Here is a 23,218-nt window from a genome sequence, read left to right as displayed (position 1 = left end):
AGTGCATGGGCAGCTGTCCGTGTGTTCTGGATGGGGATGGTTGTCTTGACTGCATCTCTGGATGTCAGTGGGCAATATGGTCTTGTACACGTTGTGAGTTGTATCGAGTTCCCGTGTCCCCTCAACATCATAGGATCCAAAATGTTGCCATACACTTGTAAAAGACTTTAAACCAAATGCTCCTTAATGTGTGCAAACAAACAGAAAGGTGCAACATAATAGTCTCAATAACTACCCCAAAGCTTCCTTAATGACACTTCAGTAACTGAAAATTAAATCCCTGAATAAGGAAACAAAGAAAAGCACCTTTTTTCTCCTAACAAAGAATAAAGGCAATTTGACAGAGTGCTGCTGACCTCAACCCAAATCCTGCCCATGTATTTCTATCACCTGACATCTTATGTCATTATTAATATATATTTATTGTATGCTTGTACAAACTCATTCTTTTTTTTTAAAGAAAGCTGCTTATTGCTGTTCTGTATTTGGCCACGGACACCCATCTGAAAATATGTTCTTCTATGGACCCCCCCAGAAGCAAAGATTTGAGTTAAAAACGTGCACTGTGAAAGAATATATATATATATTCATAATCATTAGAAAGCACTTTGTTTATTAGTCACACAGTGACTGAGTGATTAACAGTGAGTGATTAATCATGATTAATCGGGATTAATCGAATCGTAACATAGCCCAATTAATCAGGATTAATCGGGATTAATCGAATCGTGACCCTCGGAAACGATGTGTAATCGCATCGCCAGGTACCTGGCGATATCCGCCACTAGTCCTGATCCTGTTAAGGGGAGAGAGAGAGAGTGTGATCTACTTTTGAATTCAAGGAAGCCATGCAAGGCACCAACCAGCACATCGGGAGCAATCTGGGGTTCAGTTCAGTCTTGCCCAAGGACACGTCGACATGTAGACAGGAGGAGGAGGAGCCGGGATTCGAACCGCCGACCCATGGACGATCATTGGACGACCCGCTCTACCTCCTGAGCCACAGTCACAGCCCCGGTGACCTCTGGCCTGGTCTAATGTTTACCTGGTGACCTCTGGTCTGGTCCTGGTGCTGGGAGGTGGTCTGGTCCTGGTGCTGGGAGGTGGTCTGGTCCTGGTGCTGGGAGGTGGTCGTCATGGTACCTTCAGACGGCTCCTCGTTGCCGTCAGCCTTCTTCAGAGGAGGTTGTCCATCCTGGTCCGTCTGGACATCCAGAGGACGCTTCAGGGAATCCGACGGCAGTGAGACAGAGTCCTGAGAGAGAGACAGACAGACAGACAGACAGACAGGTCATTCACACCGCGGCCATGGCTGCATACGTTTTCCCGTCGTATAGAAATCCATTTGGAAACACTGAGAGAAGAGAGAGGACAGACACGAGACCTGATGAGCGCGACGCTCAGTCACCAGATGCTTTCAGGCCTTTCAGGCCTTTCAGACTGCCTTTGTATCCTACTCGTCTCTTAGAAAACGCTTCGGATTGTGCGGGGGGGGGGGGGGGGGGACACCAAACAGTGGTGGTGAAAAGTTGTCTCGTCCGTTCACTGACTGATTTATAAACGGCTTGGAGTCAGTGTTACTTCCATGTTGCGTAGCGCTGTCCGATGTTTACCGTTCATCATGGAGTCAGTGTTACTTCCATGTTGCGTAGCACTGTCCGATGTTTACCGTTCATCATGGAGTCAGTGTTACTTCCATGTTGCGTAGCACTGTCCGATGTTTACCGTTCATCATGGAGTCAGTGTTACTTCCATGTTGCCGTAGCACTGTCCGATGTTTACCGTTCATCATGGAGTCAGTGTTACTTCCGTGTTGCGTAGCGCTGTCCAATGTTTACCGTTCATCATGGAGTCAGTGTTACTTCCTTGTTGCGTAGCGCTGTCCGATGTTTACCGTTCATCATGGAGTCAGTGTTACTTCCATGTTGCGTAGCACTGTCCGATGTTTACCGTTCATCATGGAGTCAGTGTTACTTCCATGTTGCGTAGCACTGTCCAATGTTTACCGTTCATCATGGAGTCAGTGTTACTTCCATGTTGCGTAGCACTGTCCGATGTTTACCGTTCATCATGGAGTCAGTGTTACTTCCATGTTGCGTAGCACTGTCCGATGTTTACCGTTCATCATGGAGTCAGTGTTACTTCCATGTTGCCGTAGCACTGTCCGATGTTTACCGTTCATCATGGAGTCAGTGTTACTTCCATGTTGCGTAGCACTGTCCGATGTTTACCGTTCATCATGGAGTCAGTGTTACTTCCATGTTGCCGTAGCACTGTCCGATGTTTACCGTTCATCATGGAGTCAGTGTTACTTCCATGTTGCGTAGCACTGTCCGATGTTTACCGTTCATCATGGAGTCAGTGTTACTTCCATGTTGCCGTAGCACTGTCCAATGTTTACTGTTCATCATGGAGTCAGTGTTACTTCCATGTTGCGTAGCACTGTCCGATGTTTACCGTTCATCATGGAGTCAGTGTTACTTCCATGTTGCCGTAGCACTGTCCAATGTTTACCGTTCATCATGGAGTCAGTGTTACTTCCATGTTGCCGTAGCACTGTCCAATGTTTACCGTTCATCATGGAGTCAGGGTTACTTCCATGTTGCGTAGCACTGTCCAATGTTTACCGTTCATCATGGAGTCAGTGTTACTTCCATGTTGCGTAGCACTGTCCGATGTTTACCGTTCATCATGGAGTCAGGGTTACTTCCATGTTGCGTAGCACTGTCCAATGTTTACCGTTCATCATGGAGTCAGTGTTACTTCCATGTTGCCGTAGCGCTGTCCAATGTTTACCGTTCATCATGGAGTCAGTGTTACTTCCATGTTGCGTAGCACTGTCCAATGTTTACCGTTCATCATGGAGTCAGGGTTACTTCCATGTTGCGTAGCACTGTCCAATGTTTACCGTTCATCATGGAGTCAGTGTTACTTCCATGTTGCCGTAGCACTGTCCGATGTTTACCGTTCATCATGGAGTCAGTGTTACTTCCATGTTGCGTAGCACTGTCCAATGTTTACCGTTCATGTACGCTCTGCGGGCAGCAGCAGCTGTAGGCTATCGTGTCACGATCGCGCTAATGAAACCAAACGCTACGCGCGGTGCCGGTACAGGATTATTATATATATCAGGTCAAAAACGAAAAGATGACGTTATTATCCAGGTAAAGTTAGTGGCCTAATGCCTAATGTGTCACTCTGCATGTTTAACTACGTTTTCCACAGTTTTCTATTAGAAAAGACATGAGCCTAACCCTTTTTGTTTAAATCATACCATCATTGTTTTTGTTTTTTTTATATTTTTTTTATCCCACGATTTTGTAACCCATTTTTCACCCCTGTGTCAATCATCTAATGTGATCCTGGGCTCTACACACCCTCCGCCAACCTGGGGAGAGCAACGGACTTAACTCATGCTTCCTTCATGCCTGAGTGTCCAAGTTGCTCCTTTACACCTGACAGGGGGGAGTTTCCCTGGTTGGACGTAGCGCGTGGAAGGAACACGTTATTCCAACCAGTTCCTTTCCCCTCCATCAGGCGCCCCGGCTGGCCAGGGGGAGGCAGTTTAAAGACCAGGATTACTGCATGTTTTTGTGAGGGTACCTACCCTAGGGGACACGGGGAGAACATGTGAGGGTACCTACCCTAGGGGACACGGGGAGAACATGTGAGGGTACCTACCCTAGGGGACACGGGGAGAACATGTGAGGGTACCTACCCTAGGGGACACGGGGAGAACATGTGAGGGTACCTACCCTAGGGGGACACAGGGAGAACATGTGAGGGTACCTACCCTAGGGGACACGGGGAGAACATGTGAGGGTACCTACCCTAGGGGGACACAGGGAGAACATTTGAGGGTACCTACCCTAGGGGACACGGGGAGAACATGCAAACTCCACACAGAAAGGCCCTTTCGCCAACCCCGCCTTCAGGTATGGGCACTGATGACGCAGAGGCGGAAACACGCCGCCAGCGCCCACAGCGCCCCGAGCGGGAATGGAACCCAGGACCTTCTAGCTGTGAGGCGACAGCACTACCAACTGTGCCACCGTGCCCCCTCTCATACCATCATTGTTGATAATGATATAACACCATTTAGGTCAATGATATATAACAGTAATATTAATAATAATGATATAACACCATTTAGGTCAATGATATATAACATTAATAGGCCTATAGAGCGTCTCAGTCCCTCCCCCTTTCAGAACGACGAGTGGCCCAGGAAATAAATCCCAATGCATTTCTCCCATAGGCATTTCTAAAAGTATTTATTTAAAGACGGTTACGCCGCGGACAAAGACAACTCGGATCGTGACAAATCATGACAATGAACACAATGTTTTGAGCCGATCAAATAATTAGAAAGAAGAAAATAAAGGCTAGGAGACAAAACTATTTGTTTTGTTTTTCTTCTTATAAATGATTTGATCGGCCCCAAAACATTGTGTTCATTGTCATGATTTGTCACGATCCGAGTTGTCTTTGTCCGCGGCGTAACCGTCTTTAAATAAATACTTTAGGAAAAGCCTATGAGGAAAAATGCATTGGGATTTATTTCCTGGGCCACTCGTTGTTCTGAAAGGGGGAGGGACTGCGACGCTCTATAGCAGCGTAGCCTATATTTAAGGGCCAGCCAACTGTCTTCCATGAGAACGTTAGGTTTTGGTACGATGACCCCACGGATTCTTCTTTAAATAACAGCCGCAGGACACGTTACATAATAACGATAATTCACTTCCTGTTTTTCCGTTTCCGAGGGGGAGCGTCTTTGAAAAGAAGACGGTCAGCGTTGGAATGGATGGTGGCGTTCAACGAGCCACCAGATGGCGCTGGTGTAATGGCCTTACAGATCTGTTCAGGTTGTGGAGTTGGGTTAGAATAGATGGCCTTACAGATCTGTTCAGGTTGTGGAGTTGGGTTAGATGGTCTTACAGATCTGTTCAGGTTGTGGAGTTGGGTTAGATGGCCTTACAGATCTGTTCAGGTTGTGGAGTTGGGTTAGAATAGATGGTCTTACAGATCTGTTCAGGTTGTGGATTTGGGTTAGAATAGATGGTCTTACAGATCTGTTCAGGTTGTGGAGTTGGGTTAGATGGCCTTACAGATCTGTTCAGGTTGTGGAGTTGGGTTAGAATAGATGGTCTTACAGATCTGTTCAGGTTGTGGAGTTGGGTTAGAATAGATGGTCTTACAGATCTGTTCAGGTTGTGGACGAGGTTCTTGAAGATCTGCATTCTTCCTTCTGCTCTGTCCTCCACCATGTCTCTCTCCTGGAGCAGACGCTCACTGGACACGCACACGCACACGCACACGCGCACGCGCACACACACACACACACACACACACACACACACACACACACACACACACACACACACACACACACACACACACACACACACACACACACACACACACACACACACAGTTTAGTATACATACTTAGTCTCTCTGCATCTGGTTGATCAACTCTTTAGTATATTATATACATTATAAAGTATATTTAGTATATTAAATACATTATATAGTGTATAATATTAGTATTACAGTATATTATATACATTATAAAGTATATTTACTAGTATATTAAATACATTATATAGTGTATAATATCAGTATTATAGTATATATTCTATATATATTATTTATTAAACATACCTGAAGTCTCGCTGCATCTGGTCGATCAACTCGGTGAACTCTTTGGCCACTTCCTGTCTGATGTGAGCCTCAAACTGCAGCTTGTCTCCTCTCTCCTTCTGCACTTCCTCCTGGAGACGAGCCAGCAGCACCCCCTGGCTCTGTGGAGGACCCAATGCACACAGTGTTCACACCCCAACATCCACATCGCCCCCTGGCTCTGTGGAGGACCCAGTGCACACAGTGTTCACACCCCAACATCCACATCGCCCCCTGGCTCTGAGGAGGACCCAGTGCACACAGTGTTCACACCCAAACATCCACATCGCCCCCTGGCTCTGTGGAGGACCCAGTGCACACAGTGTTCACACCCAAACATCCACATCGCCCCCTGGCTCTGTGGAGGACGCAGTGCACACAGTGTTCACACCCCAACATCCACATCGCCCCCTGGCTCTGTGGAGGACCCGATGCACAATTTTCACACCCAACATCATGGCACAGTTGGTAGTGCTGTCGCCTCACAGCTAGAAGGTCCTGGGTTCCATTCCCGCTCGGGGCGCTGTGGGTGCTGGCGGCGTGTTTCCTCCTCCGCGTCATCAGTGCCCATACCCGAAGGCGGGGTTGGCGAAAGGGCCTTTCTGTGTGGAGTTTGCATGTTCTCCCCGTGTCCCCTAGGGTAGGTACCCTCACATGTTCTCCCCGTGTCCCCTAGGGTAGGTACCCTCACATGTTCTCCCCGTGTCCCCTAGGGTAGGTACCCTCACATGTTCTCCCTGTGTCCCCTAGGGTAGGTACCCTCACATGTTCTCCCCGTGTCCCCTAGGGTAGGTACCCTCACATGTTCTCCCCGTGTCCCCTATAGGGTAGGTACCCTCACATGTTCTCCCCGTGTCCCCTAGGGTAGGTACCCTCACATGTTCTCCCTGTGTCCCCTAGGGTAGGTACCCTCACATGTTCTCCCCGTGTCCCCTAGGGTAGGTACCCTCACATGTTCTCCCGTGTCCCCTATAGGGTAGGTACCCTCAAATGTTCTCCCCGTGTCCCCTAGGGTAGGTACCCTCACATGTTCTCCCCGTGTCCCCTAGGGTAGGTACCCTCACATGTTCTCCCCGTGTCCCCTAGGGTAGGTACCCTCACATGTTCTCCCGTGTCCCCTATAGGGTAGGTACCCTCAAATGTTCTCCCCGTGTCCCCTAGGGTAGGTACCCTCACATGTTCTCCCTGTGTCCCCTAGGGTAGGTACCCTCACATGTTCTCCCCGTGTCCCCTAGGGTAGGTACCCTCACATGTTCTCCCCGTGTCCCCTAGGGTAGGTACCCTCACATGTTCTCGCCGTATCCCCTAGGGTAGGTACCCTCACAAAAAACATGCAGTAATCCTGGTCACTAAACTACCTCCCCCTGGCCAGCCGGGGCGCCTGATGGAGGGGAAAGGAACTGGTTGGAATAACGTGTTCCTTCCACGCGCTACGTCCAACCAGGGAAACTCCCCCCTGTCAGGTGTAAAGGAGCAACTTGGACACTCAGGCATGAAGGAAGCATGAGTTCAAGTCCGTTGCTCTCCCCATGTCCCCCATATATGGGGACTAGGTTGGTCTCCCCTTGTCCCCCATATATGGGGACTAGGTTGGTCTCCCCTTGTCCCCCATATATGGGGACTAGGTTGGTCTCCCCTTGTCCCCCATATATGGGGACTAGGTTGGTCTCCCCAGGTTGGTGGAGGGTGTGTAGAGCCCAGGATCACATTAGATGATTGACACAGGGGTGAAAAATGGGTTACAAAATCGTGGGATGAAAAAAAAAAAAAAAAAAAAAGAAAACAACAGACTGACCCCGTGTTGACGCTTGGTGGCGCTGACGTCGTCTTCACCATCGTCTTCTTCATCTTCATCGTGGAAGGTGCTTCCCAGGGTCTGCTCTTCCTCACCCTCACCATCATCATCCTCCTGTAGAGAGAGGTCAGAGGTCACCGTTACTCCGTTGAAGTCTCTGTACGTCAAGTCTGTACGTCCTGTAATGCACGTAACCCCCCCAGGGGGGCAGTGTTCCACACCCCCACAGGGGGGCAGTGTTCCACACCCCCACAGGGGGGCAGTGTTCCACACCCCCACAGGGGGGGGCAGTGTTCCACACCCCCACAGGGGGGGGCAGTGTTCCACACCCCCACAGGGGGGCAGTGTTCCACACCCCCACAGGGGGGCAGTGTTCCACACCCCCACAGGGGGGGGGCAGTGTTCCACACCCCCCCAGGGGGGCAGTGTTCCACACCCCCACAGGGGGGCAGTGTTCCACACCCCCACAGGGGGGGGCAGTGTTCCACACCCCCACAGGGGGGCAGTGTTCCACACCCCCACAGGGGGGGGGGGCAGTGTTCCACACCCCCACAGGGGGGCAGTGTTCCACACCCCCACAGGGGGGCAGTGTTCCACAACGCCACAGGGGGGCAGTGTTCCACAACGCCACAGGGGGGCAGTGTTCCACACCCCCACAGGGGGGGGGGCAGTGTTCCACACCCCCACAGGGGGGCAGTGTTCCACACCCCCACAGGGGGGGGGGCAGTGTTCCACACCCCCACAGGGGGGGGGGCAGTGTTCCACACCCCCACAGGGGGGCAGTGTTCCACACCCCCACAGGGGGGCAGTGTTCCACACCCCCACAGGGGGGGGGGCAGTGTTCCACACCCCCACAGGGGGGGGGCAGTGTTCCACACCCCCACAGGGGGGGGGCAGTGTTCCACACCCCCACAGGGGGGGGGCAGTGTTCCACACCCCCACAGGGGGGGCAGTGTTCCACACCCCCACAGGGGGGGGGCAGTGTTCCACACCCCCACAGGGGGGGGGGCAGTGTTCCACACCCCCACAGGGGGGGCAGTGTTCCACACCCCCACAGGGGGGGCAGTGTTCCACACCCCCACAGGGGGGGGGCAGTGTTCCACACCCCCACAGGGGGGCAGTGTTCCACACCCCCACAGGGGGGGGGCAGTGTTCCACACCCCCACAGGGGGGGGGGGGCAGTGTTCCACACCCCCACAGGGGGGGGGCAGTGTTCCACACCCCCACAGGGGGGGGGGCAGTGTTCCACACCCCCACAGGGGGGCAGTGTTCCACACCCCCACAGGGGGGGGGCAGTGTTCCACACCCCCACAGGGGGGGGGGGGCAGTGTTCCACACCCCCACAGGGGGGGGGCAGTGTTCCACACCCCCACAGGGGGGGGGGCAGTGTTCCACACCCCCACAGGGGGGGGGCAGTGTTCCACACCCCCACAGGGGGGGGGCAGTGTTCCACACCCCCACAGGGGAGCAGTGTTCCACACCCCCACAGGGGGGGGGGGGCAGTGTTCCACACCCCCACAGGGGGGGGGGGGGGCAGTGTTCCACACCCCCACAGGGGGGGGGGGGGGGGGCAGACAGACACTGTACCACTGAAAGCACACGCTCACACCAGGCTCTGGTCTCAGACAGGGCTCTAGACTGGGTTCTGGTCTCAGACTGGGCTCTAGACTGGGTTCTGGTCTCAGACAGGGCTCTAGACTGGGTTCTGGTTCTGGTCTCAGACAGGGCTCTAGACTGGGTTCTGGTCTCAGACAGGGCTCTAGACTGGGTCCTGGTCTCAGACAGGGCTCTAGACTGGGTTCTGGTCTCAGACAGGGCTCTGGACTGGGTTCTGGTCTCAGACAGGGCTCTAGACTGGGTTCTGGTTCTGGTCTCAGACAGGGCTCTAGACTGGGTGCTGGTCTCAGACAGGACTCTAGACTGGGTTCTGGTTCTGGTCTCAGACAGGGCTCTAGACTGGGTTCTGGTCTCAGACAGGGCTCTAGACTGGGTGCTGGTCTCAGACAGGGCTCTAGACTGGGTGCTGGTCTCAGACAGGGCTCTAGACTGGGTTCTGGTCTCAGACAGGGCTCTAGACTGGGTTCTGGTCTCAGACAGGGCTCTAGACTGGGTTCTGGTCTCAGACAGGGCTCTAGACTGGGTTCTGGTCTCAGACAGGGCTCTAGACTGGGTTCTGGTTCTGGTCTCAGACTGGGCTCTAGACTGGGTTCTGGTCTCAGACAGGGCTCTAGACTGGGTTCTGGTCTCAGACAGGGCTCTAGACTGGGTTCTGGTCTCAGACAGGGCTCTAGACTGGGTTCTGGTCTCAGACAGGGCTCTAGACTGGGTTCTGGTCTCAGACAGGGCTCTAGACTGGGTTCTGGTCTCAGACAGGGCTCTAGACTGGGTTCTGGTCTCAGACAGGGCTCTAGACTGGGTCCTGGTCTCAGACTGGGCTCTAGACTGGGTTCTGGTCTCAGACAGGGCTCTAGACTGGGTTCTGGTCTCAGACAGGGCTCTAGACTGGGTCCTGGTCTCAGACAGGGCTCTAGACTGGGTTCTGGTCTCAGACAGGGCTCTAGACTGGGTTCTGGTTCTGGTCTCAGACAGGGCTCTAGACTGGGTTCTGGTCTCAGACAGGGCTCTAGACTGGGTGCTGGTCTCAGACAGGGCTCTAGACTGGGTTCTGGTCTCAGACAGGGCTCTAGACTGGGTTCTGGTCTCAGACAGGGCTCTAGACTGGGTTCTGGTTCTGGTCTCAGACAGGGCTCTGGACTGGGTTCTGGTCTCAGACAGGGCTCTAGACTGGGTTCTGGTTCTGGTCTCAGACAGGGCTCTAGACTGGGTTCTGGTTCTGGTCTCAGACTGGGCTCTAGACTGGGTTCTGGTCTCAGACAGGGCTCTAGACTGGGTTCTGGTCTCAGACAGGGCTCTAGACTGGGTTCTGGTCTCAGACAGGGCTCTAGACTGGGTTCTGGTCTCAGACAGGGCTCTAGACTGGGTTCTGGTCTCAGACAGGGCTCTGGACTGGGTTCTGGTCTCAGACAGGGCTCTGGACTGGGTTCTGGTCTCAGACAGGGCTCTAGACTGGGTTCTGGTCTCAGACAGGGCTCTAGACTGGGTTCTGGTCTCAGACAGGGCTCTAGACTGGGTTCTGGTCTCAGACAGGGCTCTAGACTGGGTTCTGGTCTCAGACTGGGCTCTAGACTGGGTTCTGGTCTCAGACAGGGCTCTAGACTGGGTTCTGGTTCTGGTCTCAGACAGGGCTCTAGACTGGGTTCTGGTCTCAGACAGGGCTCTGGACTGGGTTCTGGTCTCAGACAGGGCTCTAGACTGGGTTCTGGTTCTGGTCTCAGACTGGGCTCTAGACTGGGTTCTGGTCTCAGACAGGGCTCTAGACTGGGTTCTGGTTCTGGTCTCAGACAGGGCTCTAGACTGGGTTCTGGTCTCAGACAGGGCTCTAGACTGGGTTCTGGTCTCAGACAGGGCTCTAGACTGGGTTCTGGTCTCAGACTGGGCTCTAGACTGGGTTCTGGTCTCAGACAGGGCTCTAGACTGGGTTCTGGTCTCAGACAGGGCTCTAGACTGGGTTCTGGTCTCAGACAGGGCTCTAGACTGGGTCCTGGTCTCAGACAGGGCTCTAGACTGGGTTCTGGTCTCAGACAGGGCTCTAGACTGGGTTCTGGTCTCAGACAGGGCTCTAGACTGGGTTCTGGTCTCAGACAGGGCTCTAGACTGGGTTCTGGTCTCAGACAGGGCTCTAGACTGGGTTCTGGTTCTGGTCTCAGACAGGGCTCTAGACTGGGTTCTGGTCTCAGACAGGGCTCTAGACTGGGTTCTGGTCTCACACCGGGTTCTGCGGTTACCTTAACGGGCCTGGGCTGAACTCCCCGGTCCCGGGCCGGCACCCGATTGGTTGAATGAAGGCCACGCCTCTTACCTGCACGTCCTCCAGGCTGCTCTCCCAGCCAATCCCGGAGCTCCTCCTCTTCCTGGGGGCGTGGTCCACCGGGTCGGGGGGGAGCACCGCGGGAAGAGCTCTGCTCGCCAGCACCACCACCTGGACGGGGGCGGAGCTACAGTTAATTAACACTAACCACCTGGACAGGGGCGGAGTCACGGTTAATTAACACCACCACCTGGACAGGGGCGGAGTCACGGTTAATTAACACCACCACCTGGACGGGGGCGGAGTCACGGTTAATTAACACCACCACCTGGAGGGGGGCGGAGCTACGGTTAATTAACACCACCACCTGGACAGGGGCGGAGTCACGGTTAATTAACACTAACCACCTGGACGGGGGCGGAGCTACAGTTAATTATTAATTTAGATATTTCAGTATTTCAAAGTGTCCATGATGTCATCATGGCTGACTTCCTTCCTAGCGTCGACCATCGCATTCTGGTCGATAGGCTAAATAAGTGGCTGGGGGTCACGGGTAGTGACCTAGATTGGTTTCATGTTTCATTTAAGCAATATTACACGAGAGGGTGTTAAGGGGTTAACGTGATTATCGCCACGACAGGGATGCGGTCAGGAACGAGACGGAGTCGAGTTCCGCAAGCATCACGTTAAACAACACCCTCGAGTGTAATATTGCAATTCTGCAACAGTTACCCTTAAAGCTAAGAAAATCGCTTTTTAATGTCAGATGTAGTCACTGCGACCACAAACGTCCAAAGAAACTAGCTAGCCTAGCCACCCAGTTTGCTATAGCGCTCTGGGAGAACAGAGCGGCTGAATCATTTGTTTTGATTGGGTGGTGAACGGTGCTGGTTTGACCACCGGCTAGAAACCCTTTCAACCAATCAGATTGCTTCCTGGAAACGACCTGTTGTAGAATATAATCTTATTTAGCAGACAGAAGCTTCTCGGTTGCAGTTGGTCTGAATCCACCACGCTAACATGTGGTGTTCCACAGGGTTCTGTGCTAGGCCCGCTCATGGTCCCGCCCCCTACTCCTCTGAATCCACCACGCTAACATGTGGTGTTCCACAGGGTTCTGTGCTAGGCCCGCTCATGGTCCCGCCCCCTACTCCTCTGAATCCACCACGCTAACATGTGGTGTTCCACAGGGTTCTGTGCTAGGCCCGCTCATGGTCCCGCCCCCTACTCCTCTGAATCCACCACACTAACATGTGGTGTTGCACAGGGTTCTGTGCTAGGCCCGCTCATGGTCCCGCCCCCTACTCCTCTGAATCCACCACGCTAACATGTGGTGTTCCACAGGGTTCTGTGCTAGGCCCGCTCATGGTCCCGCCCCCTACTCCTCTGAATCCACCACACTAACATGTGGTGCTCCACAGGGTTCTGTGCTAGGCCCGCTCATGGTCCCGCCCCCTACTCCTCTGAATCCACCACACTAACATGTGGTGTTCCACAGGGTTCTGTGCTAGGCCCGCTCATGTTTGCCCTATATATGCTTCCTCTCGGAAACATTATTATTATCAGCACCTTCAAGGGAATCTCCTATCATTGTCATGCTGACAATATTCAATTAACCCATTCTGAACGGGCACCCATTTTGGTGTCGGCATCATGTTATGCTTTAGCTATTTAAAAATAGCAGATCTACAAGCTCGTATCGCGCCACCGAGTGGCGCGATACGAGCTTGTAGGTCTGCTATTTTTTGAAAAATCGAAGAGCGACTGAATTTTTTTTTTGGAATCTGATCTCAGGTCAGAATGGGTTAATCGGACCAGTGTGTGTCCAGTGGAAAACTCGTATGAATCTGATCTCAGGTCAGAATGGGTTAATCAGACCAGTGTGTGTCCAGTGGAAAACTCGTATGAATCTGATCTCAGGTCAGAATGGGTTAATCAGACCAGTGTGTGTCCAGTGGAAAACTCGTATGAATCTGATCTCAGGTCAGAATGGGTTAATTACAGAATACATTACAGACAGAGCCCTCCATGGCCAGGCACCTCCTTATCTGTCTGACCTGCTCCAACCGTGTGTGTGTGTGTGTGTGTGTGTGTGTGTGTGTGTGTGTGTGTGTGTGTGTGTGTGTGTGTGTGTGTGTGTGTGTGTGCGTGCGTGTGTGTGCGTGCGTGTGCGTGTGTACCTTCTGGGCCAGAGCAGAGAAGCGGAGCACGTTGAGCGTCTCGTCGAACACGGATGCCGATTGGTTGATGTTAACGATCATGGAGGCGTGGCCACGCCCACTCAGGTAGCTCTGAAGGTACAGCGTGAGTTTAGACTCTCTGAACGGAACGTGGATCCTGAGAGACACACACACACGCACACGCACACGCACACGCACACGCACACGCACACGCACACGCACACGCACACACACACGCACACACACACACACACACACACACACACACACACACACACACACGCACGCACGCACGCACACACACACACACGCACGCACGCGCACGCACGCGCACACGCACACGCACACACACACACACACGCACACGCACACAAAGTGTTGTTAGACCATAGCCGTCATCACATGTGATGAGGTCATCACATTTGGCCGTTTTTAGTTTTAGCCAATTAGTTTTAGTTTTGTTTTTTTGTGCTAACAGACAGACAGACAGACAGACAGACAGACAGACAGACAGACAGACAGACAGACAGACAGACAGACAGACAGACAGACAGACAGACAGACAGACATACTTGGCGTGCTGTGTGTGTCTCAGGGCACTGATAACCTTTCCCAGGGTCAACAGGGAGGTGTTGATGTTTCCCGCCTCCTTCAGTCGATCTCCTCTGTTCTGGGTTTTAGCACAGCGCTCTGAGCCCGCCAGGTCGCACAGACACAACCTGTTAAAGATCATTATATTATTAATATTAATAATAGCACAGACACAACCTGTTAAAGATCATTATATTATTAATATTAATAATAGCACAGACACAACCTGTTAAAGATCATTATATTATTAATATTAATAATAGCACAGACACAACCTGTTAAACATCATTATATTATTAATATTAATAATAGCACAGACACAACCTGTTAAAGATCATTATATTATTAATATTAATAATAGCACAGCGCTCTGAGCCCGCCAGGTCGCACAGACACAACCTGTTAAAGATCATTATATTATTAATATTAATAATAGCACAGACACAACCTGTTAAAGATCATTATATTATTAATATTAATAATAGCACAGACACAACCTGTTAAAGATCATTATATTATTAATATTAATAATAGCACAGACACAACCTGTTAAACATCATTATATTATTAATATTAATAATAGCACAGACACAACCTGTTAAAGATCATTATATTATTAATATTAATAATAGCACAGCGCTCTGAGCCCGCCAGGTCGCACAGACACAACCTGTTAAAGATCATTATATTATTAATATTAATAATAGCACAGACACAACCTGTTAAAGATCATTATATTATTAATATTAATAATAGCACAGCGCTCTGAGCCCGCCAGGTCGCACAGACACAACCTGTTAAAGATCATTATATTATTAATATTAATAATAGCACAGACACAACCTGTTAAAGATCATTATATTATTAATATTAATAATAGCACAGACACAACCTGTTAAAGATCATTATATTATTAATATTAATAATAGCACAGCGCTCTGAGCCCGCCAGGTCGCACAGACACAACCTGTTAAACATCATTATATTATTAATATTAATAATAGCACAGACACAACCTGTTAAAGATCATTATATTATTAATATTAATAATAGCACAGACACAACCTGTTAAAGATCATTATATTATTAATATTAATAATAGCACAGCACTCTGAGCCCGCCAGGTCGTACAGACACAACCTGGAATAATAATAATAATAATAATAATAATAATCACTAAGACGCCCTGAGGGCGACCTCGCGCACGGCACGCATCAGCCTGGATGACGGCAGACTGCTGGGCGAGCGCTGGCGCTTTGGAATGGGGGGGGGGGGGGGGGGGTCAGGTCAACATGGAATGAATTCTGTACTGGCCATATATGGAGCGTGTCTTGAGTGTACAGGGTTTGATGAGGACAGATCAACATATGGAATGAATTCTGTACGGGCCATATAAGGAGCGTGCCTTGAGTGTACAGGGTTTGATGAGGTCAGATCAACAGATGGAATGTCAGAACAGGTTCTGACATTATATCCATATACTAATATTGATGACATCAGGGATCTCCATATATGGGTTTAATTGTGACAGCAGGTCACATTTACTATGATGATCCCTGATTTACTATCCTCCCTGATGATGTCATAGTGATGTCACAATATATAGGGGCTTTCCCCATGTATGGGGATTTAGAGTGACAAAAAATGCAAGGTTTCATAGTTAACTTTCATACAGTATGTCCCAAATAATACATGTAGTAAATGAGATGTGTACTGTATGTAAATGAGATGTTTAATGTATGTAAATGAGATGTTTACTATATGTAAATTTATGTAAATGAGATGTTTACTGTCACGGCCCCTTGGCCTGGCCTGCAGGGCCTATGCTGTGTATATGGTGTACTGCCCTGTCTGTGTTTCTCCCACAGATCATGTGGGCGTCGGCCCACTTGAGACAGCTCATTAGGTGCATTAGGAGCACCTGATCAGTGCTCCTGAAACCCTATAAAAGAGGGCTTGCCAGCCATTCTCTTGGTCCCACTCCAGATGACAGCACCTTTCTGTTTGTTGCTCCTCACTGTTTGATTTGCACACTACAACACACCTTCACCATATTAACCACACATCCACACTGACACCACTGATCTTACTGACTTCCACATCTCATACATTCTGTAAGCATTATCCTTTATATTAAGTTATTATTAGTTCTCTTACAAATAAATTATTGTTATTTTGAACACTGCTCTGTGTCCTCCTCAATTTGTCATGGCCCAACGGGCCGGGTTATGACAGATTGGGGGCTCGCGGCCACTTAAAGCAACTCGGGTTGGCTGTGACTCTGCGAACAGGTAAAAGTACTTTCCTGTATTGTTTGAAGCCTACATTGGCAACTTTAGTCACAGCATTGTTGAGGAGGTGCATAGTGGTGTTTGAGTAACAATTGTTTTGAGTAACTAATTAACTAATTGAGTAACACTTTGTTTAAATTACAATTAGTTTTGAATCATTTGAGTAACATTTTGTTTTGAAGGACAACTTGTTTTGAGTAATTTGAGGAGCAATTTGTTTAATTAACATTTTGTTTTGTTAACAATTTTGAGTAATTGATTTATCAGTTTGGTTAAATACAATTATTTAAATTTTGTTTTGTGCTGTCAATTAGTTGCCACTTATGGTGGTAATTAGGGCAGGTGTTGCAGGTGGGTCTAGACAATCTGAGGGGAGGTGTTCCCCACCCTTGTAGGTCAGCGGCGTTTCCCCATATGGGATCTGTTTGTTTGATTTTTGTTTGTGTTGTTTTGGGTTTAATAGATTGCTGTCCCACACAAGCTGGGATAGGGTGGTACCCCTGAGATGCCCAGTGTTGGCAGGGGAACTCGGGAGGCCCACTGAAGACTAGGGCAAGTTTATGGTAGTTTGGTTTTTGGTTAGGCAGTTTAAGTAGGGGGAACACCGCTCCTGTAGGTGCACCTGTTCCACCTGTCCTAAATTGGCAAGGAGGGAACGTTTGTTCCAATTTGGAATTTTGTTTTCTATTTAAAAAAAAAACAAATTAATTAAAAAAAAAAAAAAAAAAAAAAAACTACTTTGTAGATTGGTGTTAAAAAAAAAAAAAAAAAAAAAAAAACTTGTTACTTGTTTTTGCCTTGAAAAATGGCTACTGCTGAAGAGTTTATTGAGAATCCATGTGAGGAAACTCTAGGTAGTTTGTGTAAGGACCAGCTGCTTAGAGTGGCGGATTATTACAAAATTGATATCCAGGACAGAAGGATAAAGGACACTAAAATAAGATCACTTTTGGTAGCCAATTTGATAGCTACGGGGATTCTAGAGGAGTCCTCTGAGGTGGTCTATCCTATCCAGCCTATCCTACCCACTGGCCAGCTTCTCACATTTGAGCAACAAAAGGAGTTGATTATCCTGCAGACAGAGCAGCAGAGGCTGAAGTCACAGTCACAGTCAGAGGTACTGCGGCTGCGGGTAGAGCAGTCTAGGATTGAGGTGGAAAAAAGCAAACTTGAGTTAATAAAAGAAGGTAAACTCTCAGCTGATCAGGCTGGGGTGTCCAGTAGTAGGGCAACGGCCTTGGGTTCTCAAGACCGTGAGTTTGACATTTTCGGCAATTTGCGCCTTGTGCCCAAATTTAATGAAAAAGACCCAGAGACTTTCTTTTCCATGTTTGAGCGAGTAGCCGATGTTCGTCATTGGCCAGAGTCTGCCCGCACGTTAATGCTCCAATGTGTATTAACAGGCAGGGCGCAGGAGGCCTATTCCTGTCTTAGCCCTGCGGACAGTCAAAGTTATTCCAAGGTTAAGTCAGCGGTGCTAAAGGCGTTCGAACTCGTTCCAGAAGCCTACCGCAAGCGTTTCCGCACATGGCGGAAAACTGACAACAAGACTCATCTAGAGTTTGCACGTGACTTGTCATGCTATTTTGCTCGCTGGTGTGCCGCACTAGATGTGGGGGATTACGATGGGTTGTGTAACCTGATAGTCCTTGAGCAGTTTAAGAACACCTTGCCTGAGCACATTGCCAACCACATCAGTGACCGGAGAGTTGAAACTGCTGCCGAAGCGGCTGCTTTGGCAGATGAGTATGTGCTGACGCACAAGCGCTCTAATGGAGATCGGCGCTCCTTTGGCCAGCCTCGTGATGGTAATGATGGTGGTGAGGGCGCACGTGGCAAAAATGGCTCTCCTGGTGGTTCAGGCATGGCGGTGTTGGAGGTGAAACCTGAGCATGGCACACGTGAGGAGAAAATATGCAACTTCTGTCACAAGAAGGGGCACTGGAAAATTGATTGTTACGCTCTAAAAGCGAAGACGTCAAAGTCTACCTCTTTCCCTGCAAAAGGTGCGGCTATGGCTGTGCCTGCATCAAGCATGGGGGAGGTACAGGTCAGGGAAGTCAATGGGTCATGTCAAATTCTTGAGGTTGATGCATCCTATAGGCCGTTTGTCAGTGAGGGCTTTGTGTCACTGGTAGGAAGCAATGTCAAGGTGCCAGTAACAATATTGCGTGACACAGCAGCTTTTGACACGTTTATTGAAGCATCAGTGTTGCCATTTAATGCAGAAAGTGCTACAGAGTCCTCTATTCCTGTTTTGGGGATGGGTTTAACTGTCCTCCATGTGCCTGTTCACAACGTCATGCTATACTCCGATTTCTTCCAGGGTCTGACAGGCGTGGCAGTGCGTCCCGCTTTACCTGTGGCAGGGGTCAATGTCATCCTGGGTAATGGTTTGGCTGGGGCACGTGTGTGGGCGGATGTACCACCACCTTTAATAGTCGATTCAGTGCCATTGGTAAGAATTCAACCTGATGAAAATGAAACTGAGTTTCCTGAAGTGTTCACAGCTTGTGCAGTGACACGTGCTATGGCGCGTGCACAGTCTGATGCAAATGCAAGTACCATAGGAAAAAACAAAAATGTACTTTCAGGACCAATGTTTTCCTTAGCTGACTTTCCTTTGTCAGTCTCACAGGATGACCTGAGGGTGGAGCAGCAGGCTGATCTCTCACTCAAATGTCTGCTGGATCAGGTGGTTACTGATGCGGAGATAGAGAGCAGCGCCCGTGGCTACTTCCTTCAGGATGGGTTGCTGGTAAGGAAGTGGGTCCCACATGGCGAGGGTTTTGTGGGTGATCCCATTCTCCAAATTGTGTTGCCAGCTAACTTTCGTGAGTCTGTCTTGAAATTGGCACATGAGGGGTCAGGGCATCTTGGTGTCCGGAAAACTTATGATCGGGTGCTGAGGCATTTTTACTGGCCGCGTTTGAAGCGAGATGTGGCGGCGCATCTCAAGACTTGCCACACATGCCAGTTAACAAGTAAACCAAATCAGATCCTCAAACCTGCTCCTCTGTTGCCAATTCCAGCTATCAGTAAACCCTTTGAACATTTGATCATTGACTGTGTGGGCCCACTTCCTCGCTCGAAATCTGGTGCAGTATATCTTCTCACTGTAATGTGTCAAACTACTCGTTACCCTGCAGCATATCCATTACGCACTATTACAGCGAGGTCAGTTGTGAAGGCCTTGTCACAGTTCATTTCTATTTTCGGCATTCCCAAGGTCATCCAGAGTGACAGGGGAAGCAACTTCACCTCTCACCTCTTCTCACAGGTACTGAAGCAGCTTAATGTCAAGCACAACCTGGCCTCTGCTTATCATGCGCAGAGTCAAGGTGCATTGGAGCGGTTCCATCAGACATTGAAGTCATTGCTGCGTGCCTATTGCACACAAATGGAGGGGGATTGGGAAGAAGGTTTGCCTTGGTTGATGCTTGCAGCCAGGGAGGTTACACAGGAGAGCACTGGGTTTAGCCCAAATGACTTGGTTTTTGGCCACACTGTACGGGGGCCTTTAGCCATTTTGAGTGACCAGTGGAAAGGTGTTGAAGCTCCTCGTAACCTGCTAGACTATGTCAATGGTTTCCGGCGTCGACTTTATGCAGCTGCAGAGCTAGCTAGAGAAAAGTTAGAGTGTGCCCAAAGTAAGATGAAGAAACTTTATGACAGGCGCACAGAGCTGAGGGTTTTCAGCCCTGGCGATCGTGTGTTGGCATTGTTGCCAATCATAGGCTCGCCATTCCAAGCCAAATTTTCAGGTCCTTATACTGTAGTCAAGAAAATTTCTGACTTGAACTATACGATTTCCACTCCTCTGCGGAGGAAATCCACTCAACTGTGCCATGTTAACTTGTTAAAGCCGTATCATGATCGTGCATCCGCTTCGCCTGATGCTCAGTCGAAGGTGGATGGTGTTCATGCTGCGTGCTTAGCAAGTAGAGCGTCGGTGATCACTTCTCCTCATTCGGTTGCGGATGAGGAAGAAGACGGTTTGCCTGCTGTTGACCCAGCATTGTTACAAGGTCGGTTAAGAAACTCTGAGACACTCGGTAATCTGGATGCTTTGTTACATCATTTGCCAGGGAGAGAGAGAGCAGATTTGACTGAGGTTATCCGGGCTTTCCCATGCCTGTTCAATGATACCCCTGGTCAAACTCACCTGATCGAGCATGACATTGAGGTCGAGGGTGCTCTCCCTATCCGGCAAAGGTTTTACAGAGTAAATGTTGAGAAACGAAAGCATCAAGATGCCGAGATCACTTACATGTTGGAAAACGGTATAGCTGAGCCGTCTGCGTCGAGCTGGGCGTCGCCCTGTCTCCTTGTTCCGAAATCTGACAACACTTTCAGATTTTGCACAGATTTTCGAAAAGTAAATGCTGTTACTAAACCAGATTCATTCCCTCTTCCTCGTATGGAGGATTGTGTAGACGAAATTGGTCATGCCAAGTTTGTAAGCAAATTTGATCTACTGAAGGGATATTGGCAAGTGCCTTTGTCCAAACGGGCACAGGAAATTTCTGCCTTTATCACTCCAAAGGGTCTGTTTTCCTACAAAGTAATGCCATTTGGGTTGCGGAACGCACCTGCGACATTTCAGCGACTCATGACCTATGTGCTGGGAGATCTTGAGGGTTGTACAGTATACCTCGATGACGTTGTTGTGTTTTCGGACTCATGGTCTCAACATGTGGAACGCATTCATGCTCTGTTCAGGCGCCTGGCCGAGGCTGGTCTCACTGTGAACCTGGCAAAGTGTGAATTTGCTAAGGCCACAGTGACCTACCTTGGTCGAGTGGTTGGACAGGGTCAGGTTCAACCAGTTGTGGCAAAAGTAAGTGCAGTTGCACAGTACCCAGCTCCAACCACCAAAAAAGAGTTACTGCGATTTCTTGGTCTAGTAGGTTATTACAGATGTTTCTGTCGTAATTTCTCTACTGTTGTGGCTTCCCTAACTAATCTGTTAAAGTCCAGTGTTGAATACATTTGGTCTGAAGAATGTCAAAAAGCATTTGAATCCATCAAGGGTCTGTTATGTTCTGCTCCTGTTCTTGCAGCACCTCGTTTTGACCGTCCATTCACTCTACAGGTGGATGCCAGTCACGTGGGTACTGGTGGGGTTTTATTACAGACAGACGACTTGGGAATCGACAAACCTGTGAGCTTTTTCTCAAGAAAGTTTAACTCCTACCAGTTGAATTATTCCACTATAGAAAAGGAGGCTTTGGCTCTAATATGGGCATTGAAACATTTTGATGTCTATGTAGTGTCTGGGGCTGCGCCTGTGGTGGTCTACACTGACCATAACCCACTAACCTTTCTAAATTCACTGCAGTGTCCCAATCAGAGATTAATTCGCTGGTCCCTAATGTTGCAGTCTTATTGGCTGGAAATCAGATACATTAAGGGGGTAGAAAATGTTGTGGCAGATGCCCTTTCCAGAGTGCCTTAAAATGGAGGCAGAAATGTAACTTGTGTTTTTCTTGTCCCCTCGTCTGGTCCTCCTTTTCTGTCTGCTCCTGCCTCCTGCTCCTCTCCTCTTAGATGCTCCAGGAATCCATGGTAAATCTTGGTTGCTGAGGGGGGGAAGCGGTTGTGCTGGTTGTGGACAGGAATGGTTGGAACGGAAATAGTTTGGAGGCAAATTGGGTTTAAATTCACTTTAAATTTTTCATTATTGTTATATATTAAAAAAAAAGAAAATCTTGATTTTGATTTAATTTGTTATTAAGTTAAGGTTTAGACCAACTCGGTCCCTTATGGTCCCTCATTTTGAAGGGGGAGGGTGTCACGGCCCCTTGGCCTGGCCTGCAGGGCCTATGCTGTGTATATGGTGTACTGCCCTGTCTGTGTTTCTCCCACAGATCATGTGGGCGTCGGCCCACTTGAGACAGCTCATTAGGTGCATTAGGAGCACCTGATCAGTGCTCCTGAAACCCTATAAAAGAGGGCTTGCCAGCCATTCTCTTGGTCCCACTCCAGATGACAGCACCTTTCTGTTTGTTGCTCCTCACTGTTTGATTTGCACACTACAACACACCTTCACCATATTAACCACACATCCACACTGACACCACTGATCTTACTGACTTCCACATCTCATACATTCTGTAAGCATTATCCTTTATATTAAGTTATTATTAGTTCTCTTACAAATAAATTATTGTTATTTTGAACACTGCTCTGTGTCCTCCTCAATTTGTCATGGCCCAACGGGCCGGGTTATGACATTACTGTATGTAAATGAGATGTTTAATGTATGTAAATGTATGTAAATGAGATGTTTACTGTATGTAAATGAGATGTTTACTGTATGTAAATGAGATGTTTACTGTATGTAAATGAGATGTTTATGTAACCCAGGTTTATAATTGTATGTCTGTATTTGTATCTGTTTGTACTGTATGCATCAGTATGCATGCATTTGTATGGTCACATGTACCATCTGCATCAGTTCACAGCTCATCACACCGATCACTCACTCACTCACTCAGTAACACCAGTTTCAATCAGCAATCATCACACCCTAGTATAAAGCACAGCCATTTTGTCTCAGTCAGTGAGGTGCACATCACTGGCTGTGGCAGGTCTGTATCCCTATTCTTCTGCAAACATTTTACCATTTTACTCTTCATTACAATACATGATATTAACACTGACACTGATGATTGATTTTAGACTCCAAATACTGACACTGATGAGAAAGAACTGAACTGATGAGCTGGATGAGCTGTTGCATTTGAACTGAATTGGTGAGTTTGTTTGAAATGTTGTTTATTTGAAATGTTTGTTTGAAATGTTTGAA

At 49.1% G+C, this 23,218-nt stretch overlaps 1 protein-coding gene across 1 annotated transcript in view; it reads right to left on the bottom strand.

Moving 5' to 3' along the window:
* The window catches only part of kif20ba (kinesin family member 20Ba), a gene marked incomplete at its 5' end in the record, with an annotated part of 94,684 nt that overhangs the window by 56,942 nt on the left and 14,524 nt on the right, over positions 1 to 23,218 (bottom strand). Inside the window, 7 exons of the mRNA XM_083775116.1 lie at positions 1,046 to 1,255; positions 5,199 to 5,292; positions 5,665 to 5,804; positions 7,478 to 7,591; positions 11,397 to 11,516; positions 13,526 to 13,682; positions 14,098 to 14,244. Of these exons, the coding sequence (XP_083631242.1) occupies positions 1,046 to 1,255; positions 5,199 to 5,292; positions 5,665 to 5,804; positions 7,478 to 7,591; positions 11,397 to 11,516; positions 13,526 to 13,682; positions 14,098 to 14,244 (982 nt within the window). The remainder of the gene's footprint in view (positions 1 to 1,045; positions 1,256 to 5,198; positions 5,293 to 5,664; positions 5,805 to 7,477; positions 7,592 to 11,396; positions 11,517 to 13,525; positions 13,683 to 14,097; positions 14,245 to 23,218) is intronic.

Source organism: Protomyctophum parallelum (assembly GCF_964188405.1).
Source record: "Protomyctophum parallelum genome assembly, chromosome: 10".
Taxonomy (NCBI): Eukaryota; Metazoa; Chordata; class Actinopteri; order Myctophiformes; family Myctophidae; genus Protomyctophum; species Protomyctophum parallelum.
The sequence above is the reverse complement of the archived record's forward strand: the minus strand, read 5'-3'. Positions and strand labels throughout refer to the sequence as shown.